This window comes from Peromyscus maniculatus, chromosome 8 (assembly GCF_049852395.1).
Source record: "Peromyscus maniculatus bairdii isolate BWxNUB_F1_BW_parent chromosome 8, HU_Pman_BW_mat_3.1, whole genome shotgun sequence".
Classification (NCBI taxonomy): domain Eukaryota; kingdom Metazoa; phylum Chordata; class Mammalia; order Rodentia; family Cricetidae; genus Peromyscus; species Peromyscus maniculatus.
In genome coordinates, this window is record NC_134859.1 from 102,775,972 (window position 1) to 102,789,067 (window position 13,096).

Genomic DNA, 13,096 nt, shown 5'->3' on the forward strand with positions numbered 1-13,096 from the left:
GGGCTCTGCCTGTTCCTGGCTGGCATTTGCTACAGCCTGCAGGTGTCCACCTGACTCCAGTATCTGCCAGTGATAACCTTTCCTGCCTCTGTGGTAAATCTTAGTTATTTGTTTGTTTAGGAAAATGGGCTGTTTTCAGAGTTTAATATTTAGTGCCCAAACCTATCCTGTCCCTGCTTCCTCGGCCATGGAGCACAGCCTCTAAGCTAGCGTAGAAGGTTTTTTGCCCCTTTGTCAAAGCCTCCCCATGTGCCAAATGAGACATCTCTGCCAGTTCTTTCTGGTCTTGAGTGTGGCTGTGGAGAGAGGGGAGGACTGCAGAAATGGGAATCTTCTTGACTTGGGACTAAACACCAGGCACTCGGCTTGCCATCGAAGGTGCAGATTGTGACTGGTCCAGGACAGGCGTTTGTGGGGCGGGCTACAGGATTTCCACGGATCATCGGAGCCAGCTTGGCTGTGTTCAGGCACGCTTTTCTGCCCTTCTTTTGTTCAGTTTCTATCACTCACCACCCATTAAGGGAGAGCGCATGAGCATCCCCCCCCTCCCCCCCAGGGCAGCCACTTAGGTCTTCTCCAAATTCAAGCTTGAAATGCAAGCGCACATCAGTGGGAGAGCACGCGTTCTAAACTGTTGTGTTCATCGGTACGTCCTGTGCCTGTCCCGATTTCCCTTTTCATTCGTGTGTGTACACATCCGTGTGTGTGCATGTGTATCTGAGTGTGCGTGCACACAGGTGCACGTGCGGAGAGGCCAGGGGCTGACATCAGTTGTCTCCTTCCTCTCTTAGATTTTAGGCAGGGTCTCGCGCTGCACCTGTGAACCTGGAGCTCCCCTGTTCTTCTTTGCTGACTGGCTAACAGGTTTAACAACCCTCCTGCCTCCATGTCCCCAGCGCTAGGATTCCAAGAACATGCCTGGCTTTTTTCTGGGGTACTGGAGATCTGAACTCAGGTCCCCATGCTCCTGGCCTGACTTCTTTGAGGTTTCTATAGACGAGTGGTCTGTTCTGTCTTGTTTGCCCACATCTCATTAAGGTAGCACATTTGTGTGGGAGCAGCCTAGCTATGAAGAGCCTCCCAGGACCTCCTGCAGGACTTCTCGGGCTTGGCACTGGTGACATTGGGCTGTAACCCTTTGCCGTGTCAGTCTGTCCTGACCTGAGCATTACAGGATGATGAGGCAGTTTTTCTGGCCTCTAGTTCCAGTATCACTCTTGGATGTGACCGTCGGCACTCCTCAGACGTTGGCACATGTCCCCTGTGAGGGTCGGGCTGCAGACCCGCCCCGCTCTGCTCTCTTCAATAACAGGTTGTTCTCGTCACCTTTGGCGGAGCTGCACCCTCCAGAAAAGGCTCCCCAGGGTTCGACACTCATTTCTCGTCATTAGAAATGCCAGCCCAGACATTAATGTCCTCTCAGGAAGTTCATTGATTCTCCGACTTTGTGTCTAGTAATGAAATTTTATTGATCAAGGAGGGCTGTCGGCAGTTCATAAACAGCCAACACCGTGGCTGTTGGCGGGTGGTGAAGCAGGTGGGGAGGAGGTGATGTCTTCGCACAGAGACTGTGGGCATCAGAGAGGAAAGGCAGGCTGGAGTGGACTGTACCTAGAGCCTGGGGTCATGATGATAGACAGCCCCGGGGCCTCAAGCCCTGTCAGGGTCAATTCTGACATGGCAGGTAAAGATATGGCGCTGGTCATGTTTAAAAAGTGGGTGCTGTGCCTATGCCTTTATGGGTGTTCTCTCTCTCTCTCTCTCTCTCTCTCTCTCTCTCTCTCTCTCTCTCTCTCTCTCTCTCTCTCTCTCTCTCTCTCTCTCTCTCTAATTGTATTTTCCTGGCCATTTTTGTCAGGATTCTGAGGAGCAGAGTGACCTCACATAGCCAGGACTGACGTGTCTCAGGCTTTCCCCTGGGGACCTGTAGGCTGTTCTGAGCCACCAGGATTAGAAGGGAACTGTCACTTCATTTTTCTTCCTGTCCTCAGAGAAGCCAGCCACTGAAGACTAGTGACATCAGGAACTTGAAACACTTAGTCTAGATGGAAGTTTGGAGCTGGTTGTCTGGACCATGACCCTTAGGTGCCGGCCCCGGCTGCCAGTGCCTGAGCTTTTCCAGGGCATCAGCCTGGCTCTTTGAACCCAAATCCATTTCCTTTTTTACATTTGATGTATTTCTTTTGTTTGGGGGTGGGGCACGGGACAGCCCGCTGACATTGGTTCTTCCCTCCCACCGTGTGGACTCAGGGATCCGACGCAGAGCCTCAGGTGTGGTGGCCAGCACCCTTACCGCGCCATCTCTCTCCGCCAGCCAGTGTAGATTTGATCCCTCCCTCTGATCCCAAAGCCTCGTCGAGCTATCTCAGGCACCAGTCCCAAGCTGATGCATCTCCTGCCAGCCTCACAGTGTAGCCAGCTAGAATAAGAAACAGGAATTCGGGGTCATTTTTTTCCACCTTTTGTAGAAGGCGAATGGCCTGAAGAGCTGAGAGCAGCGGAAGCGGTAAAGAAAGACTCAGCCGTCAAAAAAGGACGCAGGCGCGTCTGTCTCTGGCTCCCTGACCTGTGGCTCTGTTGCTTTCAGTGGGGGTCAACCTGTTCTATTTCTGCATCATCGTTTACCTGTACGGAGACCTCGCCATCTACGCTGCAGCTGTACCCTTCTCCCTCATGCAGGTGACCTGGTGAGTAGCCCCTCGTCTTCCTCCCTGGCTGCAGACCCCAGGCCTCCTCCACCAGCAGGGCAGAGGGTCTTCCACAGTCCAGCCCTAACCACACCCACAGCCGAGGGCACGGCACACCTAAGGTCCTTGTCCACACGGAAGGCCCAGCTGTGCCCTCTGTCCGCACGAGGCACTTCTGCATCGTCCTCTCTCCTTTCCTGTCCCGTCAAGAAGGTAGCTTGGATTCCCGGGCCTCCGAGTCGTGGTGCTTTATGAACAAGTGTGGCTTGTCCTCAGAGACAGTTATGAAACGTGGGAGTGTAGGCCCCTGGTCTCTTCCTAGCCAAGCAGCGGCCTCTGCTGAGCCCAAGTTTGCCGATTGCTCTCTTCAGCAGTGTGTCTGGAAATGACTCCTGTGGCGTGGACACAGACACCAAATACAACGACACTGACCTGTGCTGGGGGCCCCTGCGCCGGGTGGATGCCTACAGGATCTACCTGGTGAGTGTCCTCTCACGGCCTGGGGCACACCAGGCCAGTGTGCATGACAGAGAGTGTTTGAACCCCTTTTCTTCTCTGTCCCAGCCCTTTCTCCAGAGAGGAGTCCTGCACACTGTCTCACTCTGACTCCCAAGTGAGGTCTTAGCCTCAGAGTCAAATGTGGCTTGGAATGGGCCTCCAGGTCCAGGCCAGCAGATTGCCGTGAGCTGGCGCAGTTTGAGGGGTACCTGCAAAGGTCTTGTGTTCCAGAGACTCTCTGGGTCTTGGCCTCACTCCAGGCCAGCTAGGTGCACACCAGCAGGATAGCCAAGACTGGTCCATCTTCCAGTTGACCCTGACCACAGACAGCCTCTCCAGACGGGTTGGGCTCGGCCCAGCCTTCTTCCTGTCTTCCCATGGATGAGGGAAGAGGATGAATCGCCTGCCTCACTCTTGATTGCTTCGTGCTGCGGCGTGGTGGGGGTGGAGCTGACTAATACACCAGACAGGCCTCAGATAATAAGATGACAAGCACCAGAGGCAATTTGTCTCTGCCTGCTTCGGAGGCAGGCTCAGGACTGTTTCCCTCCAGCTTTGGCGGCATCTCTTGGTCCTTTCTGCCCCCACTTGGTTCATCTCAGCCCTGGCACGTGGTCAGGTGTGCTGGATGCCACTCAGTCCTGGCCGTGGCGGCTTTACCGATGTGAAGGGGCCGGGAGAGAGCAGGGTCTTTCTGCCAGGAGCCTCTTGACTTGAGTCATCCCTGTCCCAGCTCAGGGTTCCATGGACCCTGTCATCTGTGCTGCTGGGGTCTGGACTTACTAATCCCAAGGACTGCTGAGTGGGTTTCATCTTTCCGGCCAAGTAGGCTCCTGAAGGACCCTGCAGGCTAGGGTTCAGGAGCTGTGTCCTGTCTGTGTTCCTGTAGCTGTTACTCTGTGATCTGTGTCCCCACCGGGGCAGGCAGCCCTCCCTAGGACTTTGTGTGCTAGTAGAATTTCATCCTTGACCTTCCCATTGAAAGCGCAGCAGGTATTTGATAGCAAGTTACATCATCTGGTGCCCAGGTCCACCTCTGTGGCCCTGGAGTGGGCACAGGAACCCAGCAGGCAGCCAGGCGCCAAGGCAGGAGAGGTCCAATGAGGCTTTGTTAGCCTCTTAGCACTTCAGTATGCCACGATTAAGGCCTCTCTGCATCAGTTCCTCCCCAGGTCTAGGGAGCAGGAGGAGAATGAGGACGGTGTCTGGGTGCTCCAGGGAGGAGTGACAGCAGCTGAGCCTCTCTGGTGGGTCTCCTAGTATACTCTGCCTAGTATACTCGCCACCCTGCAGCACAGTGGATACTAAGCACAGGGAGTATTGGATGCTGCCATTTGCTTGGTGAATTATTCAGAAGCATTGTTATTGCTGTGTTAAATTGTTCCTGCAGTCTTTTCTGTAAACCTTCCACATGATGGAAGCCTCCCTCCCCGAGTCTCAATAACTCTGACAGAACAGAAGGAACCCCTCAGGAAAGCAGACGGGCATTAATTACTACCTTCATCTCCCAGATATTGCACTTATAACTCATGAAGCTAATTGTCCTGGTGCCTGCGAGCACTCCAGCCTGAGAGGCCAAGCCTTCAGAGTAGGAAGGGGAGACTGGTGTCCCCGGGAGCCTTCTCTCTGGGTAGTACACACTGTCCGTGCCTGAGCCCCAGTCTGCCCAGAGCCTTGCCTCGCCTGCCTCCTTCACCCAGTTCAGAGGGCTGACGGTCTGGGCACCATCTTGGAGGTCCCTTTTCAGCTTTGCATGTGGTGCCCAAGGTCTGTGGTCCAGAAAAGCGGCACAGCCGCCCGACACAAGCGCTAGGGCTTATCGGTCTGCAGACCCCTCCCCCAGGAGCTAGAAGGGAGATGGCAAGGATGCTGGCTTCTTTCCACGGGCCTGAGTCTCCTAGCAGACCATCAGGGCATCTTTCCTTCCCAACTAAGGAGAACAAGACCCTCGCAAGTAATCCCCTTGGACCTCGGACGTAGGGCCGACATCCTCTAACCCAGCCTCTGGTCATTCAGGATCAAGTGGTCCATCCCTTCCCAAGGCCCTAGGCTCACGCCTTTCACCACCAGCTGGTCTGATCTTGAGGCTCGTCAGGGTCCACCCAAAACATTAGCAGGGCAGCAAGCAGGTGAGAGCAGACGGCAGGCTCCCTCCCAGCCCACACATAAATCATCTCAGGTAAATGATGCCCTCCCGCCATCCTGCGTCTTTAAAAGGACTTCATAATATCATGTCTTCTTCATTGCTATTCTGGAACAGTATGTTCTGTGGGATAAAGTAACAGGCTTTTATATTGTGGCTTAATGTGCAGACAGTCCTCTGGAAACCAGCTCAGGAAAGCCCCTGAGAAGCGCACAGAGAATGGGAATGGATGGGATCTTAACTACTTCTGAGACTGGCCTGTGGGTAGCATCTGATGATGTCAAGAAGGGAGCTTTCTCCACCAGCAGCCACCAGTTGCCTCCCAAAGCCCCTTCCCCTTCCCTTAAGAGATGGAAAATTCTTCCTCCCTTCCCCAGTGGCCCCCAGCTACTTCCCATGATTCCCAGTGCAGCTGATGAGTCAGTTCCTCCTTCTTCATCCCTGTGTTGGCCTTGGAGCAGGGTGCTTGGGGCGCTGAGGGTCCCCTGCATCACCCACTGCTTCAAGTGCACTCTCGGGTGTCTTGACATGCTGCCACGGCATCGACCTGGGGACTGTCATTCGGGCCCATGAGTGTTCCCAGGATCTGCTTCAGCTGACTTTGGGTCCTGAGCCCCGCCCCCCCCGCCCCCCCCCCCCCCCCCCCCCCGGCTCCTCTGAAAGACGAAATGGGAAAGTGTCAGGTACCCTGACTAAAAGCTCGAGACCTTGCTCTGCCCTGGTGCGTGTCCTGGCACTGGCAGGGAAGAGAGTCATAATGTGGCAGGGACTGGGAAAAATGAGTGGCAGCGTTGAGAGGAGGCCTCAGTGGGTAAAGTGGGGGCCTGCGTGGAGATATCTGGTGCCCATGTGAAAACCAGTCTCGGAGGCATGCGTATCTAACCCCAGCGCAGGGCGGGAGAGGGAGCTGAAGGATCCCAGTGGCTCATGGCCAGCTGGTCTAGCCAAAATGGTAAACTCCAAGTTCAGCAAGAGACCCTGCCTCAAAAAATAAGGTGGAAGTTGATACCAGAGACATGGGACTGATACAGGAGTGTGTCACTGGTTTTCATATGATTACATACAAGTGGGTGCACCCTCACATGCATACATGGTACACACCTAAGAAAAGGGAAATGTGCCATTTTGATTCTGTGCCACAGTGCCAAGGAGCCAGGGTCCCAGTGAAGCAGTGGGCTTGTGTGTGACTGAGGTCTAGCCTCGGGCCGCTCTCCTCGGGTGCCTTCTGTGGCGCTTGTCTGCGGTTCTTCGTTCCTGCAGCACTCCCAGCCTGCATTTTGCCCCTTGTCCCGGATCTTCCCCCACACCACCCCTCCTCCCAGAGGTCATCACGGGTCAGTGAAGGCTCCCCAGGAGCTGGAAGCTGATGGCTTCTGCCACTTCAGGTGGGCAGATGCTGCAGGGTCACAGACATCAACAGGCACCAGCCCAACCGAGCCCGAGCGCAGATGGCAGAGCGGAGCTTGGCCTGCTGGAGACCCGGGCACAAACTGGCCTCGTGAGCAGGGGGCCTTGGGACAGGACAAGGTGACCCCAGCTTGCTCTCAGCAGGAGTTGTGCAGTGCACCCCTGGAACACAGCTGACTGGGAGGAGAGAGGCAGCCTATTCACAGCTGTCAGGTGCCCGGTCCCCTCCGCAGGTGGAGGGCATCCTCCCCAGCCTCCTCCAGATTCCCCCTCAAGAAGAGGAAGGAGCTCAGAGCAGCGCTGCTTGCCAGCTTCTCCCTGGAGGAGCAGGTCACCCTGCCAGGTTACATTAGGGGGTTCCTCCTGAGCCTTCTCAAGAGCCCCGCCCACTCCTTCTGATTGTCCCTGTGCTATAGCTCTGTCCTTTGACTGTCTGTGACATTTAAAACAGCAGTTAGTCCCTCTTTTCAACCCAAATGTTTCTTCCTTGAATATTGAAGGCACAGACAGCAAGGACAGTGTGCCCTCCTCATGAGCGTGTGAGACCCCGCAGCCAAGTCTGAGAGCGTCTCTGTGTCTCAGCTCAGCGCACCCTGGCTTGGTGAGGCTTTTCATTGTTGCCTTTCCGGGTGTGGTTTTCTTTTGTAGCTAGGGGCTCTGGCAGTCCACGCTGTCTTTGAGCTCACCATCTTACCAAATTTGGCCTTGACGCCTCATCTTCCTGCCTCCGCCTCACCAGTGCTGGAATTACAGGAGTACCCCGCCACACGTGACATGGGCATGGCGTGCGAGCAGTGGCTTCTGTGTGTCACACCGTCAAGTTCATGCTGTCATCACAGAGTGGCTTCCTCGGGCTCCCCAGACCGAGGCCGACAGCGGCTCAGCAGGCTATCCTCAGGCTCTCACGGGCTCGGGACGGAGTGCTGGGTGCAGGGCAGCCCTGGCTGTGCTGCCCGGCTTGGGGTACCAGCTTGCCAGCCCCACAGCATGACCTCCACCAGGGACTGGGCTGCGCTGGGCTGTCCCTCCTGTCGATTTTGAGGTGTTCTGTGTCTCGTTCCCAGAGAGCAAAGCGGACTGTTCCTAATACTCAAGTAAGGTTGGAAGTGAGTCTCTTCCCAAGGACATTCCCTTCCGCTGCCAAAGTTGCTTTGTGCTTTCAACATCAGCCATTGTGCCCTGGGGCTGTCTAGCATCTGCTAATAAGTGGGTCACCGCTACCATCACTTGAATATTCATCCTTACCCATTCTGGGGCAGGAGGTGGCCTGGAGGCCTTCAGGACCAGTGAGAAAGGGACATTAACAAGAGGCATAAGACTTGGGAGCAGCAGCAGCGTCACAGGACCCGGCTGCTCTCCAGGCCACCGTGCTGCGCCTCCAGGCTGTCACACACTCAGGCCCTGCCAAACTGCAGGAGAAAATGGGTGGGTGCTGCCCCCCCCCCCAATCGTGTGCATTGCAGACTGTGGATGGAAACAGGGAAACGAGAACAGAGGAGAGGGTCTCGGGATGACTGGTTAAGAGCTCTGATGAGGCCATCTATGGAGGATCCCTCTTAGAAACTGAGAGTCCAGAAAATCCGGCAACCTGGTGAGGGTGTCTTTGGGGAGCATCCTTCCTCCTGTCACACAAGTTAGGACTCACCCCAGCATCAAGCCAGAGCCAGTCAGATAGTTTCCGGTGCCTGAGGTGGGGAGGGCAGTGCTCATAGGTTGAGGGTATCCAGGTGACAGACTTCCTGGGCACAGTGAGGGACTCCATTTCCTCCTCTCCTCCCTCCCAGCATGCCTCAGGCAGCTCCATCTCCTTCAGTTCTGGAGGCCCTGCATACTTGGGTTTGTTTTGCCGGTCACCTGCCCCACTCTCCCTCCTGAAAGGATGCCGGTCACACCCCAGGTGTGAGTAGGGCAATCATGACCAAATCCAGCCCTGTAACTCGGAGGGGGTAGCCCCCAGACCCAGTTTATCCCCACAAATGCTGCACTCTCTGCTTTCATCCCAGGAGTCAGGGACTCAGGGAAGGGTGAATTTCTTCCCTACTCCCTGGAAATTCAGGTGCCTGCTCTCTGGGCCTAATGTGGAGTGAATCCCAGCGTCTGGCAGTGACCAAGCTCAGGTTGGAATGACAGCCGTGAAAGGATTAGCTTGTCTCTTTCCTTTACAAGGAAATCAATAACACAGGAACCAGCCTATGGTTTTCTTTCCCAGAGAGCGATCTTTGCATCTCATACAGGAGCGGCCGTGTGTGTGTGTGTGTGTGTGTGTGTGTGTGTGTGTGTGTGTGTGTGTGTGTGTCCGCCCCACCCCATCTCTGAATGACATCCAGACTGCCTGTCACTTGCTCCATCACTGGCTTGTTTTGTCAGCCCCTGTCTAGGGACCCCACGGACCCGCCATGACACTGTCACTCCACTGTGGTCTCTCAGGCCTCCAGACCTTTCTGTTCCTGCTTGTCCACTGCCACGGACCCACCCTCTCCTTCCGGAGGATACCCGGGTGTCACCTCCCTGAGGCACACGGTGGCAACTTCCCTCTGTCCTTCCCCCACTGTGCCCTCTGGGTGTTGGGCCTGAGCTCCCTCCTCCTGCTCAGTGGGAAAGTTGTTTTTGTTTTTAATGGCACTCTCAGGGACATGGGTTCTGTCAGCTGGCATTAAGCCCACCATCCATCATGCCCCGTGTCCCGCTGCTACCACGGCCAGTACCTGATGCACCAGCTTGAAGGACAGTGTATGATCCCCATGCCACCTCAGTGAAGAGCCCAGGTCTGGGACTCAGGATCCTGAGGCAACAGGCAGGTCTTCTGCCCCAACTGCCTCCTCACCCAGCCCCTCATAAGTACTAGTCAGGGTCCCTCAAGGTAAAAAGGACCACTCAGACCCCCTGCTCATCCCGGCAAGTTAAGTGTCTCTCTGGCCCTGTTAGGGAGTCTCATGCGTCCCAAATCCGGCTTCTTTGTCTAGAAACTAGTACAGCTTTGCAGACAGCATGTCCCCAAAGTGAGGCAGTTCATTCTGGGGCACCTCAGGAGATAATGGCTGGACTTAGGCTGGCCCTTTCTTCTCCCTATTCCCGAGTTTAGAAATGCAGGTGGAGGCAGGTATACTGATATCTTGCCCCTGCCCCCAACATATTCCAGTTATGGGAAATGCAAACATATAAAAGGAGCTGGGATAACTGTTACAGTTGTTCCTGCCTCACTGGAGAATATGTCACCATCCCCGGTGTATTTACAGTGTCGTCCTATGAAAACCGAGCTCTTGCAAGTAGAACCTTAGGCCCATCTCTTGTGTAAAGAGAGGCACTGGGTATTCGTGTACACAGGCACAGAAATTCAAAGCCTGGCTCAGGTAGCAGGAGAAACAGGCAGATGCCAGATTAGGGTGATCCCCATAAGCAGCCCACCAAAGAATAGTTCCAGGGACATCCCCACCCAGCCCCACTTGGACCCCTGAGCTAGAAAGGCCTCCCAGAGCCATGGCATATCCCCACACTCACACTCACACCACCGCCCATTTGGTTGGGGAGCTTCCAAGTAGGTCTCCGTGGGGCGCTCCTCCCTGCCGAGGACCTTCTGCACCGTGCTTATTCAGGACTGTTGCTGTGCGCACCAATCACAGTCAGACCCCAGGCTCTACACTCGAGCCCTCCTTGTTTGTAAGCAGCTTAGTCAGAGGGTAAAAACCTGGGGAACCATACTTCCCCAGCCACCAGGCTGATCTCACCTCTGCACATGCATGTACATGCGTATGTGTGATGTTTCCAGCCATTACTACAGGAGCTGGGCCCTGGGCAGGCTCCCATAACTCAGCAGTCTAGGCTGCTCACTGCTCTGTATGTCCTCTGCTTCCGTGGGCATGGCTGGGCACAGGGCTAAATAAAAATGACTTCCTACTTTGGTGGTTGATTTAGGTTTGGGGTTTTATTTGTTTTAATTTATTTTAGTTTTAATTATGTGTATATGTTGGGGTTGGGGGACATGTGCACACATGAGTGCCAGTGGTTGTGGATCCAGAAGGTGGCACTAGACACCTGGACCTGGAGTCACAGGCAGTTATAAGCCACCCAGTGTGGGTAATAGGAACCCATGTCAGATCCTCTACAAGAGCAGTACATACTCTTAACCACTGAGCCATCTCTCCAGCCTGGTCTAATTCAGAGTGTCTTGTTTTGTAGTCTAAGATGGCTTCTAGTTCACTATGTAGCCCTGGCTAGCTTTGAACACATGCTCTTCTTGCCTCCACCTCCCAGGTGTTGGTATAGCATGTGCCGTGATGCCCTCCTTATATTCTTTAAGAAAATATCCTGATTGTTAACTTCAGATGGGTCCCTAACCCTTACACCCCCCACCAACCCATTTTTATTTCATAGGGAGAAAAAAGATTCACATAAGACTACAACCTCTTAAGCGGCTTACCAAACCCTACTAACTAGGATTAAATACTTACCAAACTACTCTCCTCGGGGTCTGCTCCTTATGTCCTAGAGATCAGGCCATGACACCTGGTGACCCTGCTGGATTTGGAGAGGCAGGACTGTTCCTCTGAGCAATGCTCATTCTCTGGTGTGGGGTGCATGTTGTAAGCAGAGCCCTTCTAAATAGTGGCTGTCTTAGTTAGGGTTGCTATGGCTGCCATGAAACATCATAACCAAAAGCAGCTTGGAGAGAAAAGGGTTTATTTGGCTCCCATGTCCTGAATCATGGTCCATTGAGGGAAACCAAGGCAGCTCAAACAGAGCAGGAACCTGAAGGCAGGAGCTGATGCAGAGGCCATGGAGGGATGCTGCTTACTGGCTTGCTCCCCATGACTTACTCAGCCTGCTTTCTTATAGAACCAGGACCACCAGCCAGGGATGGCACCATTCATAATGGGGTGGATCATTCATTCATTAAGAAAACGTCCTACAGGCTTGCCTGTAGTCTGATCTTATGGAAGGATTTTCTCAATTAAGGTTCCTTCCTCAGATGACTCCAGCATGTGTCAAGTTGACATAAAACCATCCAGCACAGTGGCCTGGGGCAGCAATAATTGCTTAATGAAATGAAGCATTCACTCTGAAGTAATAAACATGTTCCTTCACATAGCTGTGTCCCCGCACTGGCCCTGCACACTGGCGCCAAAGCAATCCAGGTGCACACCTAAGAGCTGCGTGCTTGTGCACTCCCCAATATACCCGGGCCCTGCAAAGGCAGAGGGAGCCATGGAACCCCAGAGGGCTTCTCGGCAGCAAAAAGCAGTGTGAGGCATGGTGTGAAGGACTTGATGCAGAGCTAAACAATTAGGTGCATATTAATGATGCCGTGTGATTAATGAGCAGGAGCTCGGGAAGTCTTGTGGATGAGCTGAGAAGATGGCGACACATCTTAATAAGCCTTCAGCTCAGAGGGAAGTGCCGCCTAGGGTGTTGCTAAGCGGATACTGTGAGAGTGCGAATCTAGAAGGCAGGGTCACAAGCCACCCAGGGTGTTTCATTCAGCCTGGGGCAATAGCTTTCTCAGCATGGATCCAAAAAAATGGTTCCAAGAAGCCTTGATGGGACCAGGGCACAGGGCTCAGAGGTACTGACACCTTACGACAGGCCAGGTAGCCCCACCCCACCCCACCCCACGGATTTGGAGAAGATGTGTTCTGCCAACTCCAGCAGCAGGTAAACCCTCTAAGACGACTTCCCAGCTGCCCCTTCCCAAGGCCAGTAATGAAGGCCTTAATGATGAGTCTCAGTGTCTGGTTCCTGGACCACTGGCCAGGATGCCCTTTATCAAAACTGTGGGTGGGGGGTGGGATGCAAGGTGGCTCTGGTGACTGAGTTGAATCCCCAGAATTCACATAAGGGTGGAAGGAGAGAACTGACTCCAGAGTTGTCCCCTGATCGCCACGTAAATGTGTGTGCACGCGCACAAACACACACACACACACACACACACACACACACACACACACACACACTAAAGGTGTTTTAATGAGTGTGGTCTGGGGACTCCAGGCCAGAAGCACAGCTCAGTAACAGAGCATTTGCCTAGTTTGCAGAAGGCCCTAAGCCATGTTGTCCAACTGACCTAGCAGATGCCTGGGTCTTATGGGGGAGGCCTAGGAACCTGTCTTTCACATCGGTAACCTTGCCAGCACAAAGATCCTCTTGTCCCAGGAAAGGCTGTTCTGGTCTTCTTCATGGACCTACTTTCCAAGTACTGTCATGGAAGGGGTGGGTGATCAGGGGCTTCCAGAGAAAGGAGGTTGGCCAGACCATCCACAGGTCCCCAGCCAGGGATCACTAGTGACCCCCTGAAATGTCACTAATGTGCTCCCATGCCCACAGGGAGTAGTATCTGACTGCACAGGCTCTCAGCACCCTCAGGGAA

General features: G+C 54.2%; 1 protein-coding gene across 1 annotated transcript in view; it reads left to right on the forward strand.

The window, feature by feature from the left end:
- Slc38a12 (solute carrier family 38 member 12) overlaps positions 1 to 13,096 on the forward strand; it is a 59,358-nt gene that overhangs the window by 14,344 nt on the left and 31,918 nt on the right. Inside the window, exons 7-8 of the mRNA XM_006997733.4 lie at positions 2,588 to 2,687; positions 3,059 to 3,167. Coding sequence (XP_006997795.1) covers positions 2,588 to 2,687; positions 3,059 to 3,167 — 209 coding nt within the window. The remainder of the gene's footprint in view (positions 1 to 2,587; positions 2,688 to 3,058; positions 3,168 to 13,096) is intronic.